Source organism: Centroberyx gerrardi, chromosome 13 (assembly GCF_048128805.1).
Source record: "Centroberyx gerrardi isolate f3 chromosome 13, fCenGer3.hap1.cur.20231027, whole genome shotgun sequence".
In the NCBI taxonomy this organism is placed as follows: Eukaryota; Metazoa; Chordata; class Actinopteri; order Beryciformes; family Berycidae; genus Centroberyx; species Centroberyx gerrardi.
This window is the reverse complement of record NC_136009.1, coordinates 17,244,008-17,260,596: the sequence shown is the minus strand read 5'-3', so window position 1 is coordinate 17,260,596 and position 16,589 is coordinate 17,244,008. Positions and strand designations below refer to the sequence as shown.

At 45.4% G+C, this 16,589-nt stretch overlaps 1 protein-coding gene across 2 annotated transcripts in view; it reads left to right on the top strand.

The window, feature by feature from the left end:
- Positions 1–16,589, top strand: part of LOC139925580 (zinc finger protein 521-like) — a 93,478-nt gene that overhangs the window by 50,967 nt on the left and 25,922 nt on the right. Inside the window, exon 6 of one of the 2 annotated variants that reach the window (XM_078287933.1) lies at positions 9,748–9,811. The exons of the other annotated variant lie outside the window; for it this stretch is intronic. Within the exon in view, the coding sequence (XP_078144059.1) occupies positions 9,748–9,776 (29 nt within the window). The 3' untranslated portion in view covers positions 9,777–9,811. Of the gene's footprint in view, positions 1–9,747; positions 9,812–16,589 lie in introns of those variants that run through there. 2 annotated transcript variants of the gene reach the window in all.

Sequence of the window (16,589 nt, the reverse complement as noted above, 5' to 3'; positions counted from 1 at the left end):
CGGCCTGTTTGTACAAGCTCTGAGCGAACACTTGCCGCCCCTTACTGCATTGCAATTGGTAGGCTGATGTCACCATGGTGATTTGGGACAAATTTCCTTCAATGGATGGTTGAACTGTATTCCTTCTGTTGCTGTTAACTGCTGTACAGCAACAATTACAAACAAAATATGATGATACGAATTTGTCTAAACTATTAAGCTTTTGTCTTTGAATCTAAAAACAGAATCTAATGCAGGATTCGCCGGTGTCCTTTCAGCAATCTCCCATATAAGACTAGTTGGGGACTTGGGCGACCTGAATAGAGGTAGGCTTTTCCTGCGCTCCTGGCTATGTTTTATTGATATACAGGAGGGATGTCTCCTTTAGAGTGTTAATGCCAACCCTTGTTCTGAAGTGCCCCATAAATACTGGATGATCAGAATTAACCTCTGCATTACTCCGCCTCCCCATGGGCTCGGAGATGTCACAGAGGCCATAGGAGCATGCGCACTCCTGGTCCTCATTGGTCTGATGGGGTTGCTTAGCAGTCTGACTGGGAGGGGGCTTATGGGAGCAGTGCAAACAGACAGTCCTGCCTTAGTAAAGGTCAGAGCTGCAACCCACACCTCTCAAATCCCAGCCTGGCCCTGGTGGGACCGGGGTTCCAGGCGTGCCTGGAGATGCTTGTGGCAAGGGAGAATTACACAGAGAGCAAAGTGGTGTACTGCTGCAGCACTGCGTGGCTTTTAGAGGTTGTCACCACCAATATTAGTGTGACAGACAACTTCATCTGATCCAACTTTGTGTAGTACAGTACCTCTCAGTTGGTGTCTGTTTTGGCAGTGACACACTGTGGCACCAGTAGCTGTCATGAGCTACTGGATGCAAAGGAGTTTCGAGGTTGTTCTCAAAATTGTTGTTAAGTAGACTTCATAGGCATGGAGAGGGAGTTGGTTGTTTTAGAATCCAAACAGACTACAAAAAGAATACCGCAAAAAGTTTTCCCCTCTCTTTATGGAGCACAATGGTGGTTTTCCAAAGTGCCATGTAACGAATGACTATCCTCGTCGAACTTGGGTTGTGTGAATGGCAGACAGGGGAAGAGAGGGGAGGGGGATAGAGCTCTGAAAGGCCCCCCAGCGTCAAAGCCTTAATAATCATGTGAGCAGCGCTGGACTTCATTACCCTCCTGTTCGACAGGCCGAGTGCCAGCCTGGATTGCTGGCTGGCTGTGGCAAGGTCAACGGCGGAGGAAAAACCAGTTACTGTGTTACTCTGGAGCGGAATGGAGAGGGGCGGCCATCTGTCAGCTCAGGCCTGCCATACCCGCAGAGCAAATGGACACGGGCGGCCAGAGGAGAGGCCACAGACACCCATAGAGCTAAACCCAGTGAGCATAACACTGAGGCATGGACACAGACCCAGCCAAAGAGATGGACCTTGGTACCACTAAAACACATACACACACATACACACACAGTGGAGAAGATAAGGCTATCTCCAAGAAATTTGGCAGCAAGTTGTGTGTGTTTATGCGTGTTTATTTTTTAGTGTCAGTGCACTATTGGGCCCCCACTGTTTTAAGTCCAGATGGCAAACCATTTGATAAAAACTTGATAAAAGTCTTGCTTGGCTTGCCAACGGTAAATGTTTTAATCATACTGTTCCTTTATGAAGACAAATTTCTTGTGAATGTAAGTGTTGAGAATGTTATCTTTGCCTTTGGACAACAGTTTTATATTTCTGCTGGGACTACAGGCAATCCAGGGACCCGGTGCACAAGACATGTTTCCTGCCTAATGACAATACAAGCGACGCCGCCACTTGCGATGTTCTCTGATCTCTCGCGGCCTTCGATATTAGACTGAAGCGTTAGTGTTTCACCTTGCTGGCTGTATGTCAGCTCAGCGGAGAGGGCGTCTGAGTAGCAGCGACCCACTCTGTGAGGACCTTTACGATGCCCTCTGGCCGCAGTGGAAGAACCCTGTGGAATGTTCCTAAGCTCTCTAATAGGTTTCAGGTGCTGCGGGCCACCGGCCAGCCCCCCACCATCACCCCACTCTGTGTGTCTTGTGTGATAGGACTCCCCGCTCAACAGTCAAAGCACCGCCATTTCTCCTCTAAAACAGAGCGGGCAGAGCTGTGAAATGGATCCCCATCATCATTTACAGTGTAGAAGAAAGCTGGAATAAACAAGCAAATTCCCTTTGATTTTTAGTTGCATAACTTACATTAGCCAGTTGTGCTGCACTCTGTTTAAATGTCTACTGAGGTTGTTAGGTTTCACTTTAAATGTTGTGTGATAGGGTACGCAATGCATACTGTCAGCCATCAATCTAAACACATCTCCTTCATCTGAAATTTTAACATTTTGATTGCTCTTCTGATCAAAATGTAGCAGTTTCTGTCTCACATAACATAATATTATGACATGATCTCTGAACCCCGTGGATGAAATTAGACAGATATGCAGTTTGTGTCGGTACCATTCCACAACTCAGCACAGCAAAAGTTCCTCCTTGTTTTCCTCCTGTGCCAAGAGTACCGACCCCCCGGCTTGAGCGTCAACATGCTCCGGAAAGCAGGGAGATGGTCCTGGGCGATTCCCCCACATTAATGGAAATCACACAGGAACTCCCTGGATGAAAGCTTTATTAGTTATTAAGCTTTAATGTTGATATCAGTGCTTATATGTTTAGTGGAGTGCATGTTGTTGCTGATGTGGAATTGTCAGAGAGGTGCAGATTTAGTAAGGAATTAGTGTACACCCAGGATTTAATTAAGGGGATCTATTTCCATCTTGTTAGAATGAGATAATGTGAGTACTGCATGCATCATAGGTTACCATATTAAACACTGCTTTCTGTAACAGTATTATATCCACTACAGTAGGTGCTTGTAGATTATAGTTGAAGCAGGAATACAAGCTGGATGAATGGTGGAATAAAGGCAGATTCAAGAGCCAAATATCATGTGTTTTGGCACATGTAGTACAAGCAATTGTTTTATTTTGAATATTATTTTGCTTTATTTCTAGTTTCAGTATCTTTCCATATGCAAACACGTGGATAAAAACATAAGTGGCAGTCAATAGAGGTAAAACAGTCACACTTCCACTCTTTTCATATGTCTTGTTCCATTGCCAGCATCGCAATTCAGTGTGAACATTGAGGCGACATGGCCTCTTTGTCTCTCCATTTGTCCCACCACTGCCTAGAGACGTAAACCTTAAGCCACTCACTCTCTGATTAATCTTTAACATTTATAATTACTAATTAAGTTAGTAAGAGACTTTTAATGTAGTCCTCCTTCAATGGGGAGCAGAGAGGACAACAGATCATTAGCTTCAATAATGAACGCGGATGAGACAGATAATGGCTTATGATAGGTGAACACTGACAGTTATATTAAATGAGGCGAGTATATGGGAAATACTATGGGCAAGTAGCACTTCATGGATTCAAAGACACAGGGAGACAAGGTGGTGAAGTGCCCCCACAAACTCCAGTGTTGAAAGGCCCTGAAGTGTTATGAAATTCAGAATAAAGATTATAGTTTGTTCTAATTAAAACACATTCATCTGTAATATAGCGGGGGCTGTATTTTATCCTGGTTAATGCACACCTAGTAATTGTGTCGACCGCACTATCAGGTATGGATAGATTTTATTTATTCATTCGCACTGGTTTCATTGAGTTTTTGGTCTCCTTAATGTCTTTGGTGTTGCTCATTATCACATTATTGCATTAGTGCCTGCATTATCCGGGTGGCTGTAAGTTGCTGCCCATTAAAAGAGTCATTTCATCTCTGTTTTTTACCTTAACGACGATGTTACCCTGGCACATTCCGTGAGCCTTCCCACTTTGGGGAAGGTGCTTATGCCATAATGATTATTATCATTAAGAAGATATTAATGTGCTTAGTGTTTGCGACCCAGCTGCTCATCATGGCCTGAGCTCCCTGCCGGGGAGGGGAGAGAGCTGCTGCCAAAACGGACAGTGCACAGAGGCCACCGCCCACCTGTCCAGAGGTTTCAGGGTCAGTGGAGGTCACGCCTACCTGCCTTCCTGCCCTCTGTTGAATCGGAGGAGGCACGGCTCGGAACAGAAAATTGGAAGAGACGAATGGTGTGATATGTGTTGTGGAATTAAGTTAAAAAGCGCTTCTGAATGAGCCAAAGTGTAATGAATTCGAGTGATTTTTTAAAACTCAACCCAGATTTTAAACATCTCCCTCTTATACAATATTGGCATACATATTAATTATAGTTATGTTACTCTGATGTGAGGGGAAATGTATGTTTTCCCTGTAGAGATTCATTCCACAAAATTATTCAGTAAATTTCCATGTTGCCATTATTTCAGGCTACTCCAGCAATGGAGCACTAATACTAGATTTTTGGGAAAATTAGATTCAATCAGAGTTGTGCAAATAATTTGTTTAATTTCCTCAATTGTTTTAATCAGACAAAAGCAGACAATGTGATATATTAGCATATAAAAGTGCTCCGTTTTAACAACTTCCACAAAATCTATAAATTTGTTGTATTATAATGGAGGTGCAGGGAAAGGATGTTGTGTGATGACTCATGTTTGAAAGCAGTGGCTGGAGGAGGACTGTACCAGCTTGAGCGCTGTACTGTAGCTCTGATCTAGTCTTCATATACACACAGATAGACAGTGTGCGGCTGAAGGCAGTCTGGCTCAGTCTCTTCCTCTCCCAGTTTCAAATTGCTGCTTCATTAGAACTTGGAAGAGAAACCCATGGTTACATTTAATCAAACGAATCGGTATGGCAGACCCACACAATCAATCACAATCCTTATCCAATATGCTACATTCTGTAACTACCAAGCTGGCTTGGAGAAAAGTCAATTACGGCCCCTCTCTCTGCTCCTCTGCCGGGTTGCTGTGATATTATACTGTTTCTGCAGTTGTTTTCATTATGTGTACATGGACTGGGTGCATCTAGTTTATACAGCTTTTTTCCTATTCATACAGTTATTTCCTATTTTTCCTATTTATACTGCCAGTTCTTGTATGATACATGCACTGGGGTTTGTTGGGGAGTATGATGTGCCATATCTGCAATAATCAAATTAACTATTAATGATTTTTGCTCTCAAACTAACACTTGTGCTACTCAGTGGGCTGCAGTCAATGATGTTGTTCATATTTCATATGTTTCATGTCCATATGGATCTCTTCCCACTGTCTCTCTGTACGAAATCATTTACAGCTTGTCTCTATAGATGTTCCACTTTCTCACCCTGTATCCCTGCATACATTCACACACACACACACACACACACACACGCACGCTTATGCACACATACTGTAAACACACACGTACAAACTAAATCCATCAGTCCTCTTTCTCTCTTTCTCCCCGTGTCTGCTTTTTCTCCCTACCTTTCACTTACATACGGACTCACTCCTTCGCGCACAAACAAGCACACAGACTCACGCAGAATACACATACCGCACACAATACACACATGCGAGGAAACACACACAAACACACGCACACACAAGGTAGCTAGGTTGGTGGGGGCCATGGCTGCAGCTCTTCTGCGCAGTCCCAGAGTGGCTCCCGGGGCTCGGCTGCCAGTTGTTTGCCAGCGTCTCCGGGTGGAATTCATTCAAATTAAAGCGGCGGAATGAGGCCCGAGTCCCAGAATGCCTCGTCCCTCTCCTTCATCAGCATTCCGCCGATGAGAGTAATTAAAGCAGAAATTAATTCTGCTGTAAGCAGAGGAGCCACAGAATAACTGATATTAGAGGCTGGATGATGAATGCTTGGCATCAAGGGAGGTCTCAGGGGAAGAGGGGGAAATTCACAGATCTCTTTTTCTTTCTTTCTTTCTTGCTTTCTTTCTTTCTTTCTTTCTTTCTTTTGCTCTCTTTTCGCCAACTCCTGTGTTTCCATTTCTCAGGTTTATGTTGCCTACATTTCTCAATTCTGTCTTTCTTTCTCTCTGTGCGTCTGCTCACTATTTTGTGCCCCTTTTCATTCTCTACATTCCTTTCATCCTCCGTAGCATCATTTATTCTTCCAAGCTATAGTAAAGATTGCCATGCAGAGGTGAAGCCACTGGGTTTGAACATGAGTGGAGAAGTCTTCGGCAGACCTCCTCTGCTCAGTAACAGTATTTCACATTCTGTCAGCATTGGTGCTCTCATTATCAGTCACCAGGCATATTAGAGTGTACTGATGCTGCAAATGCTAGCGCTTTGTTATTTGTCAACAGAAGCCAAAATGAAGAGTGCATCCAGGTGAATGGTGATTCTATTCTATGATACCAGAGGCGTACTGTTAAGTAATAGTGTCACAGGAAAAAATAGAAATCTTTTTAATTGTTATGAGACTATGTGTGCAACCATAGAGATGCATAATTATTGAACTAGACTGTCTATATAAAGTGCCTTGGAGCTAAATAGAGTGTATTATTTTCAAGACAAACAGCAATTTTTTTTTCCAAGGCATAGTTTGATATTGAACCTTCAAGCTCTCCAGATGATGTGATATTCTACCCAGGATGATTCAATGATCCCCCACGTCCCCTGACGCTTTATTTTTGGAATAGCACATCTTTAGCAAGAGCAGTCACAAGACTGAAAGACAAACAACTGAACTCATGAAACACAGAGACTGGATGAGGCTGTCAGTGAGACTGTGTTTTCCTCTCTTAGAATCAAATGGAATTGAACAAAGGTTAGCTCTTTGGGGCTTTATGATAATGTGATATACGATGCTGCCATGGAATTTGCCAATGCATGTCTTAGCACTGTCTGACTCCAAGGGAGGAGTGAATGGTAATGATCCTGACCTCTGCCCCTCCCTCTCTTATTCTGCCCTCTGGGTAAAAAGCCTGAGGAGGTAATAAACAATAGATAGATTTGTCTTGTTTGTATTTCAGCTTGCCGCTGTCTTAATGACACATGAGATTGGTCTCTATTTTGAATGTAATGTATACCAGGCCCTGCAGGTAGTTGTATTGCATTTTAAATTGGTTTGTTCAACAATATCTCAATCAGATGTAAATGAGTGGAAGCTCAACTTGAGAGTTACTGACCGCCATTAAGAATTTAGAGGGCTGGCTTGGATGGAGTGGAAACACAGAGTGAATGATTAGAAACCATAGAGGCCCAAATGCAAACTGGGGCCCTCAGAGACAAGGGCTGAACGCACACACAAACCTGTTGATGAGGCCAGGTTGGGGGGCTGCAAAAGGCTGGAGGGAAGCCTTCTCTGACACTGCCCAATAATGATTAGTCTTAAAGGGACAGTTGGGCTGCATTTCTTCTTGCTGTTTCCAATGGTGTCTTTCTACTCTACACATCACATGCCATGAATTAAGAGACAGCGGACTGACTCACAATACCTCTAGTGTGGATCATTCACATTATATGTTTAATTGCTTTATTTATATGTATATACAAGTATAATATTATTCCTTCCTCACTCTATCAGTCTTCTATGTCTTTCGGCTGCTTCTCTTCCCAGTCTCCTCTTCACTTTGGAACGATGAAGCATGAAGCAGAAATAGTAATCATACAGTAAAGGCATTTCCTCTGAATTATTTAGTAATACTTTCTTTTTATAGACATGAGGTTTACCTATGTACCTTACTAAAAGCTTGGTGCTTAACAGCAGTTTTCGGGATGTATTCCTATAGTGGATCATGTTGCTGTAGTGCATGATATTTCTTTCTATCATTCAGAATGGCGATGTCTGTATCAACTGGGAGGGCATATTTCGATGTCTGCCATCCTGGAAATTGTGGCAGCATTGTTTGTTTGTCTACTTTGTTCCACAGACCAATAAAAATACGCTCAAAATGAAACCTTGGTGTAACGATGACCTTAAACGCAATGACACTCTTTCCCATAACATTGTCCTGTCCAATAGTCCAGAACTCCCCTAAGAGGCCTTACAGCAAGTCTAGGAGGAACCGAATGAGAGAGAAATCGATTACTTTCCTCTCTCCACTGTCTCTGCCCTGGCTGAATTACTGAAACAAGATGCTGCACTTAGAGGAGTCTTTGGAGAGGCAGAGAGAGGGAGAGAGGTGGGGGAGAGAGAAACACTTTTAGGGACATGGGTGCCATTTAGACTAGGACCATCTTCTCACAAAAAGCCACTAAAAGCAGTGAATGATCCTCTTCCTGTCCCTGGCTGGGAGGCGGTTAGCCTCCTGTGGTTAAGTGAATACAGAACATACACTCAGGTTTGAGGTCAAAGCAAGATCATTAAAAAGAACATCAATTCCTATAGTCCAAGCATGACATTCATACACATAATGTCATGAAAATGAGATGACAGGCGTGTCCTCCCACATGTAAGATTTCAAGCAGGTTGCACTGAGACACTCACTGAACCGCTCATATACATTTGTTATTGTCCACAGCCTGAACAGCTGCATCAAATTGTCTTAAACTTTGGCTTCGCGTACAGTAGCATAGGAAAACATAACACAATTATGGTGTGTCCAATAGCGTGAGACTGGGCCATGTGGACCAAGTGCGATGCTGTTTTCAGACTTCCTAATGTCAAATGGGTGTTGTTTAACATCCACACCAGGTTTTATTGTCTGAACTATGAAGATGAAAATGAATCCCGCTCGTTTGGTAGACAGAACGTGGTGCTTAAGGGACCCAATCCCTGTAAGTGCCATTAAGTGGAAATTGCCGTTCACATATTCCAGTGGTTTGATTAATTACACTCTCTCATGTGCTTTCATAAAGGCCCAATGAAATATGGGGAGCAAATTGCATTGTGTTCCTGTATCCTGTTATGTAAAAGCAGTTTAATTATTGACACATGTTTTGCCACCTGGCAGGGGAAAGGATGGTTGGACATGAATAGAAATCATACAATAGATATTATGGACGGGTAGAGCTAGCACTTGAGATGCCATGTGTTTCTGTATCTGTGTCACAATTTTATGGCCCGGTCTTCACCTTGCCTCAGTTTTCCTCATGCTGAATCACAGCGTAAAGAGCAGAAGCGATCAGATGAACATGTCATAGTTGTAAGTGAAGCATTTTCAGGAAGCGATTGTACTTTTAACCCTGTTTGACTGCGTGCGACAGGACGGCATTTTGAAAGGTGTAGTCTGATAAATATGTAGTTAAGGAGATATTTTGTGAAGGCTGCTTAGCTCCTCGGGGGATTAAAAGATCACTGCCGGCTTTGTGTGATATCTTAAGGTAGCTCTTTTTGATCAGAGAACAGGCTTAGACACTGCTTAGTTACTGACACGCTGCTACATCGACATCAAGGAAATTGTGTACGAAGCCAACAAGCAAATCTGCAGTTTTAACAGAACCGTCTTTCTTTATTTCCATTTTATTTTTATTTTTTTCCAAGGCAGTATTTTTCGAAAGCAGTGCCCCCTACTGCCCCAGAGACGAAATAGCATCACAATGTCAGGGCATTACTCCTCCTTTCGTAGCCAGTAGTGCTTGAGCTCCACTCTCTATTCTGTATTCTACAGTGTATGTGGAGGTATTAGCTCATAAAACCCTCCTACTGTCATATGAACCCACTGCCGTCCCTGAGCTCTATATGAACAGCAGGGCTATGATACTTAGTCCCAAGCTGCTCCTGTTTGCCCAAAACGATCAGGCCTGGCCTCGTGCTCTCTACCTGATCTAGTTGACTGGGCTGTGTAAGTTAGGTAGGCAGTCCCTGTCTCCATCCCCCTCCTCCCTCCCAATATGCACTTGGACCCAGGCTCAGGCTGCACCTTTTGTGTTCCGCAGGGATAGGGGGGCCAGATGGAGGAATTTGATTAACCAGCAGTGGAGGACCAAATGTTCAATTGGATACAGAACCAGTTGGAAGGAGGGAGGGAGCGAGGGATGAGGCGGGGGAAGAGGGAGAAATCTAAAATGGCTGGTCATGTGCGCCGGCCAACACTTTCCAAAGGGGAGCCCAAACAGACACTGAGGTGTAGTAATGCAGAAGCCCTTTTCCAAGTACCAGCTGGGCCTTTTAGGAGCCTCTATCCCCACAGCAGACACTCGGCAGCCTCCGAGCAGCTTGACTTTACCATATGTGGAACTTTTTTATGCTCCACCTGGTTTCCCCAGGGGACCTGTGCCGCTGGGACGCCGGAGGCAGGTGAATTGCTCTTAATGCAAGGCACTGAATCACTGGGCCAACAACATGAGGGAAGTGCCTAGGGAGAGGAAATGGATCTGCAGAAAGACTGGCGCGGACTGGCGCGACCTTGGAGCCGGTGCCCGCTGCGGAGCAGAAAACGAGGCCGCGTGATGTGTCATTGTGCCTCCGCTCCACACACCTCCACTTTAATAATATCCACAGTTGTATTCCTTATGTAACATTGTGTATCATTTTTCAAAGTGCTTTTTAAAATGGAACTTAATCCATTTGTAAACTCAATGTGTATTTCCCAACCTCCATTTAGTGCCCCATGCTAGCCACTGGTCAATTTCAGGCCGCTATCTGAGTTTCTTTCTGTCTCTCCCATTTCCTTTTTAGCTGTATCATCCTCCTCTCCATTTCATCTGATAAGCTATTGATATAGATTTTGCAATATTAATTTAGTAAATGCAGTATGGCTGCACTTAACTGTACAGCATTTTCGTCATGACGGAATATATCCATGCATATTTCTGTTTATTTAGTAACATCAGCTGCCGTGCCTCTAGTTAGTGATGGATTTTTTTAATGTAGTTTGAGAGTCCAGACCATCAGGACAGGTAGGTCAGATGAGGGAGGTTTTGGCCTGGACAGTGGGGGTGTGGTCACTCTCCTGCCTGCACCTGTCTCACTGAGGCTGTGGCACAAAGCCAGAGGTCAGGGGTCACTGCAGGGGGCTGTCAAGGTCAAAGGTTTATCACTCTCCGAGGGGTCCTGCAGCCATCACTCAGGCCCTACAGTACACACGATCTGCCCGCTTGAGTTTTTTTCTTCCCCCACTTTTTCTAATCCTTCCAAATGGCTCGGGCAAAACTCCTGACAGCAGCAAGAGAAACAAACTGTGGGGTGTGGAGCTCTAAGCCATCAGCTGGAGATTTCACTTTGAAAAGATTCCTTTTTTCCTCACTGCCCTTTCCACCAATCAGAGGGCCCGCCAGAGTCCAGGCACCCAGAGCAGCTGCCCTCTGACCCTGCCAGCGGTTGTTGGTTTATTTTGTTTGGGCATTTTAGAGAGGATGGGGCTGCTTTTGACAGGTCAGGCAGCAGGACTTGGATGAGGTCTTTAGCAGAGACAGCCAGAGAGGGGGAATTTCACAGCTCGAGAAAAGACTCAAGCTTCCCCGAGCTTGTGTTCCAGCTCCAGTATTACACCCAGATTGCTGGAGAGAAAAGAGAAAACTGGGGTTGTCACGTTCTAGCTCATTGAGACATGTGGAAAACGGCCCATTTTGGGGGGAAAAGTGGGGCCATTCATGCAAAGTCAATTCCATCAGCAGACAGAAATTCCTTGATACCCCTGTTTGTGCAGCTGTGCCCTCCGATTAAATTACACCAACCCTCTCCCAACACCCACGCCTCCCCACTGCCCCTTATACTAGTCCCCCACACCTCCTGCTCCCAGCCAGGAGCTTCGCTGTTGGGTCTCCTATTCGCTGGGGATAGTGGGAGAGGTGAAGAGACAGGAGGGGGCATGTAACCCCTCGGCTCCCCCTACCGGCGGCAGTAATTGGGGCGAAGCCGTAGCGCTTCCATGGGTCAGAGGAGGGGCCTGTCATGTGAGGGGCACAGGGGGGCAGACATAGGAGGCGCGTCCCCAGAGACGCAGTACTAACCGTCATGCTGTAGCACCAACTCTGACAGGCCGCAGGGAACGGGCCCGCCGGATCGAGCCTGTCAGCTGTTCCAGCAGCGCAGAGCGATCGTGGAGCCCTCCGCCGGGACTGTATTACTGAAGGCTTTTCTTCTCTGCCTCTGTTTTATTTTTTGGGTGGGGAGGGCAGGGTTGCGAGTGTGTGTGCGAGGGGGGTGTTGAGGGGTATAATTGAGAGCACAGAGGGAGCTTCGTCTCTCCATCTTATGATTTGGAGGTGAAGACAAGCGCCCGCGGGGGCCCCCTGTCAGAGCTTTTGGGCGCGCTCAGTGCAGACTTCAATAAAAACACACAAAAAGAATTCCCCCACAAGGGCGCCTGGCTGAATTGCTGACGCCAATGTAAAAGATTCCGTTTTCTGTGAATCATTTAGTACGCGACCCTGCGTTCTCTACACAACGTGACAATAACAGGAAACCCCCCTCTGTCCCTCTTATACAGAGGAAAAAATGAGAAACGCAACAAACCCAGAGAATGCTGAATTATTTTTTTCACACATGCGATTTCACACATCGATCACCCTCTGCCACTCCTCCATTCTCCTCTTCCCCTCCCACCTCTCACTCCTCTTTTCTTTCTCCTCTCCCTGCATTCCTGTCATGACAAATGTCAAACACAGTCAGTTAGGAGTGTGTTTTTTCTTTTGGTAACCAAGAGCTTGCCAAGTCGAATGTGCGCTGGGACAAGACTGCTGCGGAAGCATCACATTGGAGCACCAGCATCAGATATTTCTGTGAAAGTAACAGAAATGTTTGAAGGTGTTGTCACAAGCTCACAGGCTCCTGCTGTTTGTGTGCACCAGAGGGAAATGGCGCCTTCTCAGCCCTTTTGTCTCCTCCCTCCCTATTGTTGTTTTTAAACTTATTTCTCTGTTTAGTTGTTATCACTTTTATTGTGGTTAAGAATCTCAGCATGCCTGTTTTTTGTGGGTTTTGACAGAGGGGGTCGGTGTTGTAGTCAGAGTTAAAATTAGAGGAGTTGCTTTTCTGCGTGACTTGGAGACATGTCATCTCCTAGAAGCGGTGGGGAGTCTGTCAGTCACAGCCATGGTGTGTTTTAATCATCTCTGTCCCACTTGGAGAAGCGCTGACGGTTAGAGTGAGGGTTCCCTCCCCTGGACAATACCAGGATTCGAGAATCTCATACACTCTGATGTCAGATGTAGCAACCGGTTAAGAAATATGAGACGTTTCTTCCTCAAGTTAATCCTGCAAATTCAATGGGGGAATCAAGCAATGTCTGGTGGATTTGAAGACATATCACAAGTGTGTTTGAAGGTTTTTTGTGATCTTACAAAAGATATGACAGCTGGAAGGAGATTGGCAACAAAATAGCAGGAATTTGTCACTATAATAAGAGAATGGAGCTGATAGAATAATCAAAACCCACGACATCTTAGAAGCTTAATGAGCGAGGGCTCCCCCCAAGCGAGCAATAATAATGGTGTTTTGTAATTCTATAGCCTTTTTAATAATACTCCAAGGAATTTTAAATAGACAGCATTTCTTTGTAAAGCAAAGTAGGTTAGATGGCAGATTATATTTTCCATAATGTAGCAGTGATGACTGGTAGTGTCTCTTTACAGTAAGTCTTTGACAGAAAATGTACGTTCCAGTAGCCAGGAAACTATGAAGCAGAGTCAGGCTGCAGGTTCCCTTTAACCCTGTGTAGAGTTGGCTCCCAGACTACATCCATCCAGCTCACTCTCCTTTAACCCCAGCCCCAGTCTGAGCATGCTCCCTGTGGACCTCTCCAGAGATCTGGCCTCTCATTTCTGAGAGCATCCTCTGACAGTCTTAATGGACAAGTAGTCTCTCTCCAAGGCCAGGAGAGCTCTCGCGGAAAAGACCACTCTGGGCATGTCTGGGATAAGTACCGTTTTCTCCTCTCTCGTCTCAGGCCCATCTAAGGTTGTGTTTACGGGGAGAAATTAAACGGAGCCGTCAGACAGCAGTGAACACAAGAGGAGGAGAGGAGAGGAGAGGAGAGGAGAGGAGAGGAGAGGAGAGGAGAGAAGGAAAACAGAAAAGAGAATGGAGGAAAGGGAGGCTGAGGAGACCCTCTTTACGCTGTACACACCTCAGTATAAATAATGAATGCTGTCTGTTAGAATTGGTGAAATTGGCCAAGAATCTACTAAAAATGTATTTTTAAGAAAATTGTGTGCTAGGAGTTTTGATGCCTAATTTTCTAATAATATTAAAGTCACATTATTAGTTTCTGTAATTACAGAGAAAATAAAAATATTAAATATATAAATTATAAATATATGTGAAAGGTTGTTGAAAAGCATTCTCCTTAATAATTACATCCTCTCCAAAGGCAACTGGAGTGCGCAGATTTACATTTTAGGCATTTAACAGACACCAACGTGACTTAAGACACCAAATTGAGCTTTAAACAGAAGTACTTAAGAAAAATATTCCTATAAGCCCCCGAGCAATTAGTCCAGCTGCCTGCCTTTGTCCACCTATCCATTGTGTTCTTTGTAAAAATCATTCTCTTATACCTCCACTTACTCCATCCTTTGAGACGCCATTGGAAATCCAGGGCTCTGAGTTGAACCCACAGTTGGTTTAAGTGTAATGAAATGTATGTCATGTCTCTGGCTCTCTCCCCCCTGGCTTCCCCTCACCCCTGGCCCCCTGAAAGCACTGCCTTTGACAGGAAGGCCTCTGCGGCTTCTTCTGCAGTGATCTTTAGCCCCTCCAGGTCCCATCGACTATTTCAGGACGTCCCTGCGATTTGAGGGTGGACTCAACCGTTCACGCATGCTTCAGAGCATCGACTGAGGAGAAAAATAGACAGATAGATGGAGTGGAAGCCTCGGACAGTTAAACCAGCCCTCTGGGAAATCCTACCCTGATGCCTGGCTGTATATAAAAACAGACAGCTTCTGCTCTAATAGTATTTATTAATGTTTTGCGGTATGCTTATTGAACAACACCGGGCTGGTGGTGCTTATTCGACATGCTGTGGAACTCTATCTAGGCGCTCATTTACCCAGTGGTTTACGCTATCTTTCTCTTATGTGTGCCCTTTTTTTCCGTCCTTTCATTTGATTTTCGACAGTACACATAATGGAAACTATGGCAACCGAAGTCAGGTGCGGCGTCGGCAAAGGCACACAAGCTGAGCCATCCCAGATGATGCACATTTGAATTTTAACATATATTGACTCAGTTCCTGGTATCTGTTTATTTATCATATTCAATCTTTATGCAGATGAGGGCGAACAGATCATGCGAGGAACACTTACCGTGCATCTGTATGTGTGTGTGTTTATGAGGCTGTGTACGTGATTCACGTGTGGTTTTTATGTGTGTGTGCATGTGTGTGTGTTTGTGTGTGTGTGTGTGTGTGTGTGTGTGTGTGTGTTTGCATGTGGATGTGTGTCTGTGCATGGATATTGCAGCTTGGAGAGAGTGTGCATGTCCACTATATTAGACAGAGCGTGCGAGGGGTGCCTCAGCGTGTGTGTACTGCTGTCTGTTCGGAGCTCTCGGCGCCAGCAGGGTGCGCCATTCCAATTTACCCATCAGCCACGGAGGTGGGGGGTAAAAGCGCGGGGCATCGCTGTCGGAGATTTCACATTCGAGGGACGAGATTACCAGTCAGGGGACCCCTGTGTGGAGGTGATGAGGGAGGGAGACTGCCGGGGCACAGCGTGGGGGAGTTGGGGGAGGGAGGGGGACGGGGGAGGGAGGGGGGTGTGGGAGGGAGGGGGGTGTGGGGGGGTGCGGCATGACTCCACGTCACCCTGGAATCCGCGGGCTCTCTGTTTTCTGGGGAGCGTAGCTGCCAAGCTGCACATCTGTTTGACACCAGGCGCTGTGGTATGCCAGTCAGGGGCTGTCTGTCCTGATCCACATCTCTTCTCTCTCTAGTTTGTTCTTTGGATCTGGACTAGTGCTGAAGCTCCGTCTCTTCACACAGCCTTGTGAAACTGTGTGCTTTAGGTTTTGAAAAACAAAAAAAAACAAAACAAAAAAGAAACATGGGTGTAGGATTCCCACTGTAAGATGAAATTCTCTATTTAGCATTCTTTCTGTCTCTGTTTTCTCATTCTTTCTACCATTCTCACATGCACAGAGGAGTATTTTGTATCCGAAAATAAGAGGATATAATCATGGCATTGTAAACTCATGGTGAATAGGAGTTACCACAGACCCAGAGACCCAGCCTGCTGTCGGCCGCGCTCTCTCAGCCTGTGTTTGAGTGTCGGCCAAGTCAGCTATGGCTGCTCCAGAGGCCCTGAAGCCTGTCGGGGAGACGGGACATTCCAAACAGCATAACTCATTCTTTACACCCTCTCTGCTGCCATTAGTTAATTATATGCAGGTGTTTTCCTTTCTCAGGTTTTTTGCTGTAGATCTAATAAAAATGTAACCATAAGTACATAAAGCCAGATAGACGGAGAAAAGGAAGGGGAAAACAGTGTGGAGGAAGTGGCTGAATGTGCTGTGTGAAGCAAATTATTGCCCCCATGTAGATTCATCAGTTCTCCCTGCTGGATTAAGGAAGGGCCTTTCTAATGAAGTTCGCCCCGTCAAAATGAAGGGACTAATTCTGATTTAGCTGAGGTAATGAACTTCCCCTCTCCTAGTGAGAGCAGCACCATGGGGCGAGGGGAGGGGGGGGGGGAGGGGGGGGGGGGGGATGTGTGAGGGGGGGCGGGAGCAAAGGAGAGTGGCAGCAAGAGAGAGGGAGGCAGGACGAAGACGAGACAGGAGAGAGACACGGAGGGAGGACAGAGAGATAGAAGGGAGAGAGAGGAAGCTAGGTAGA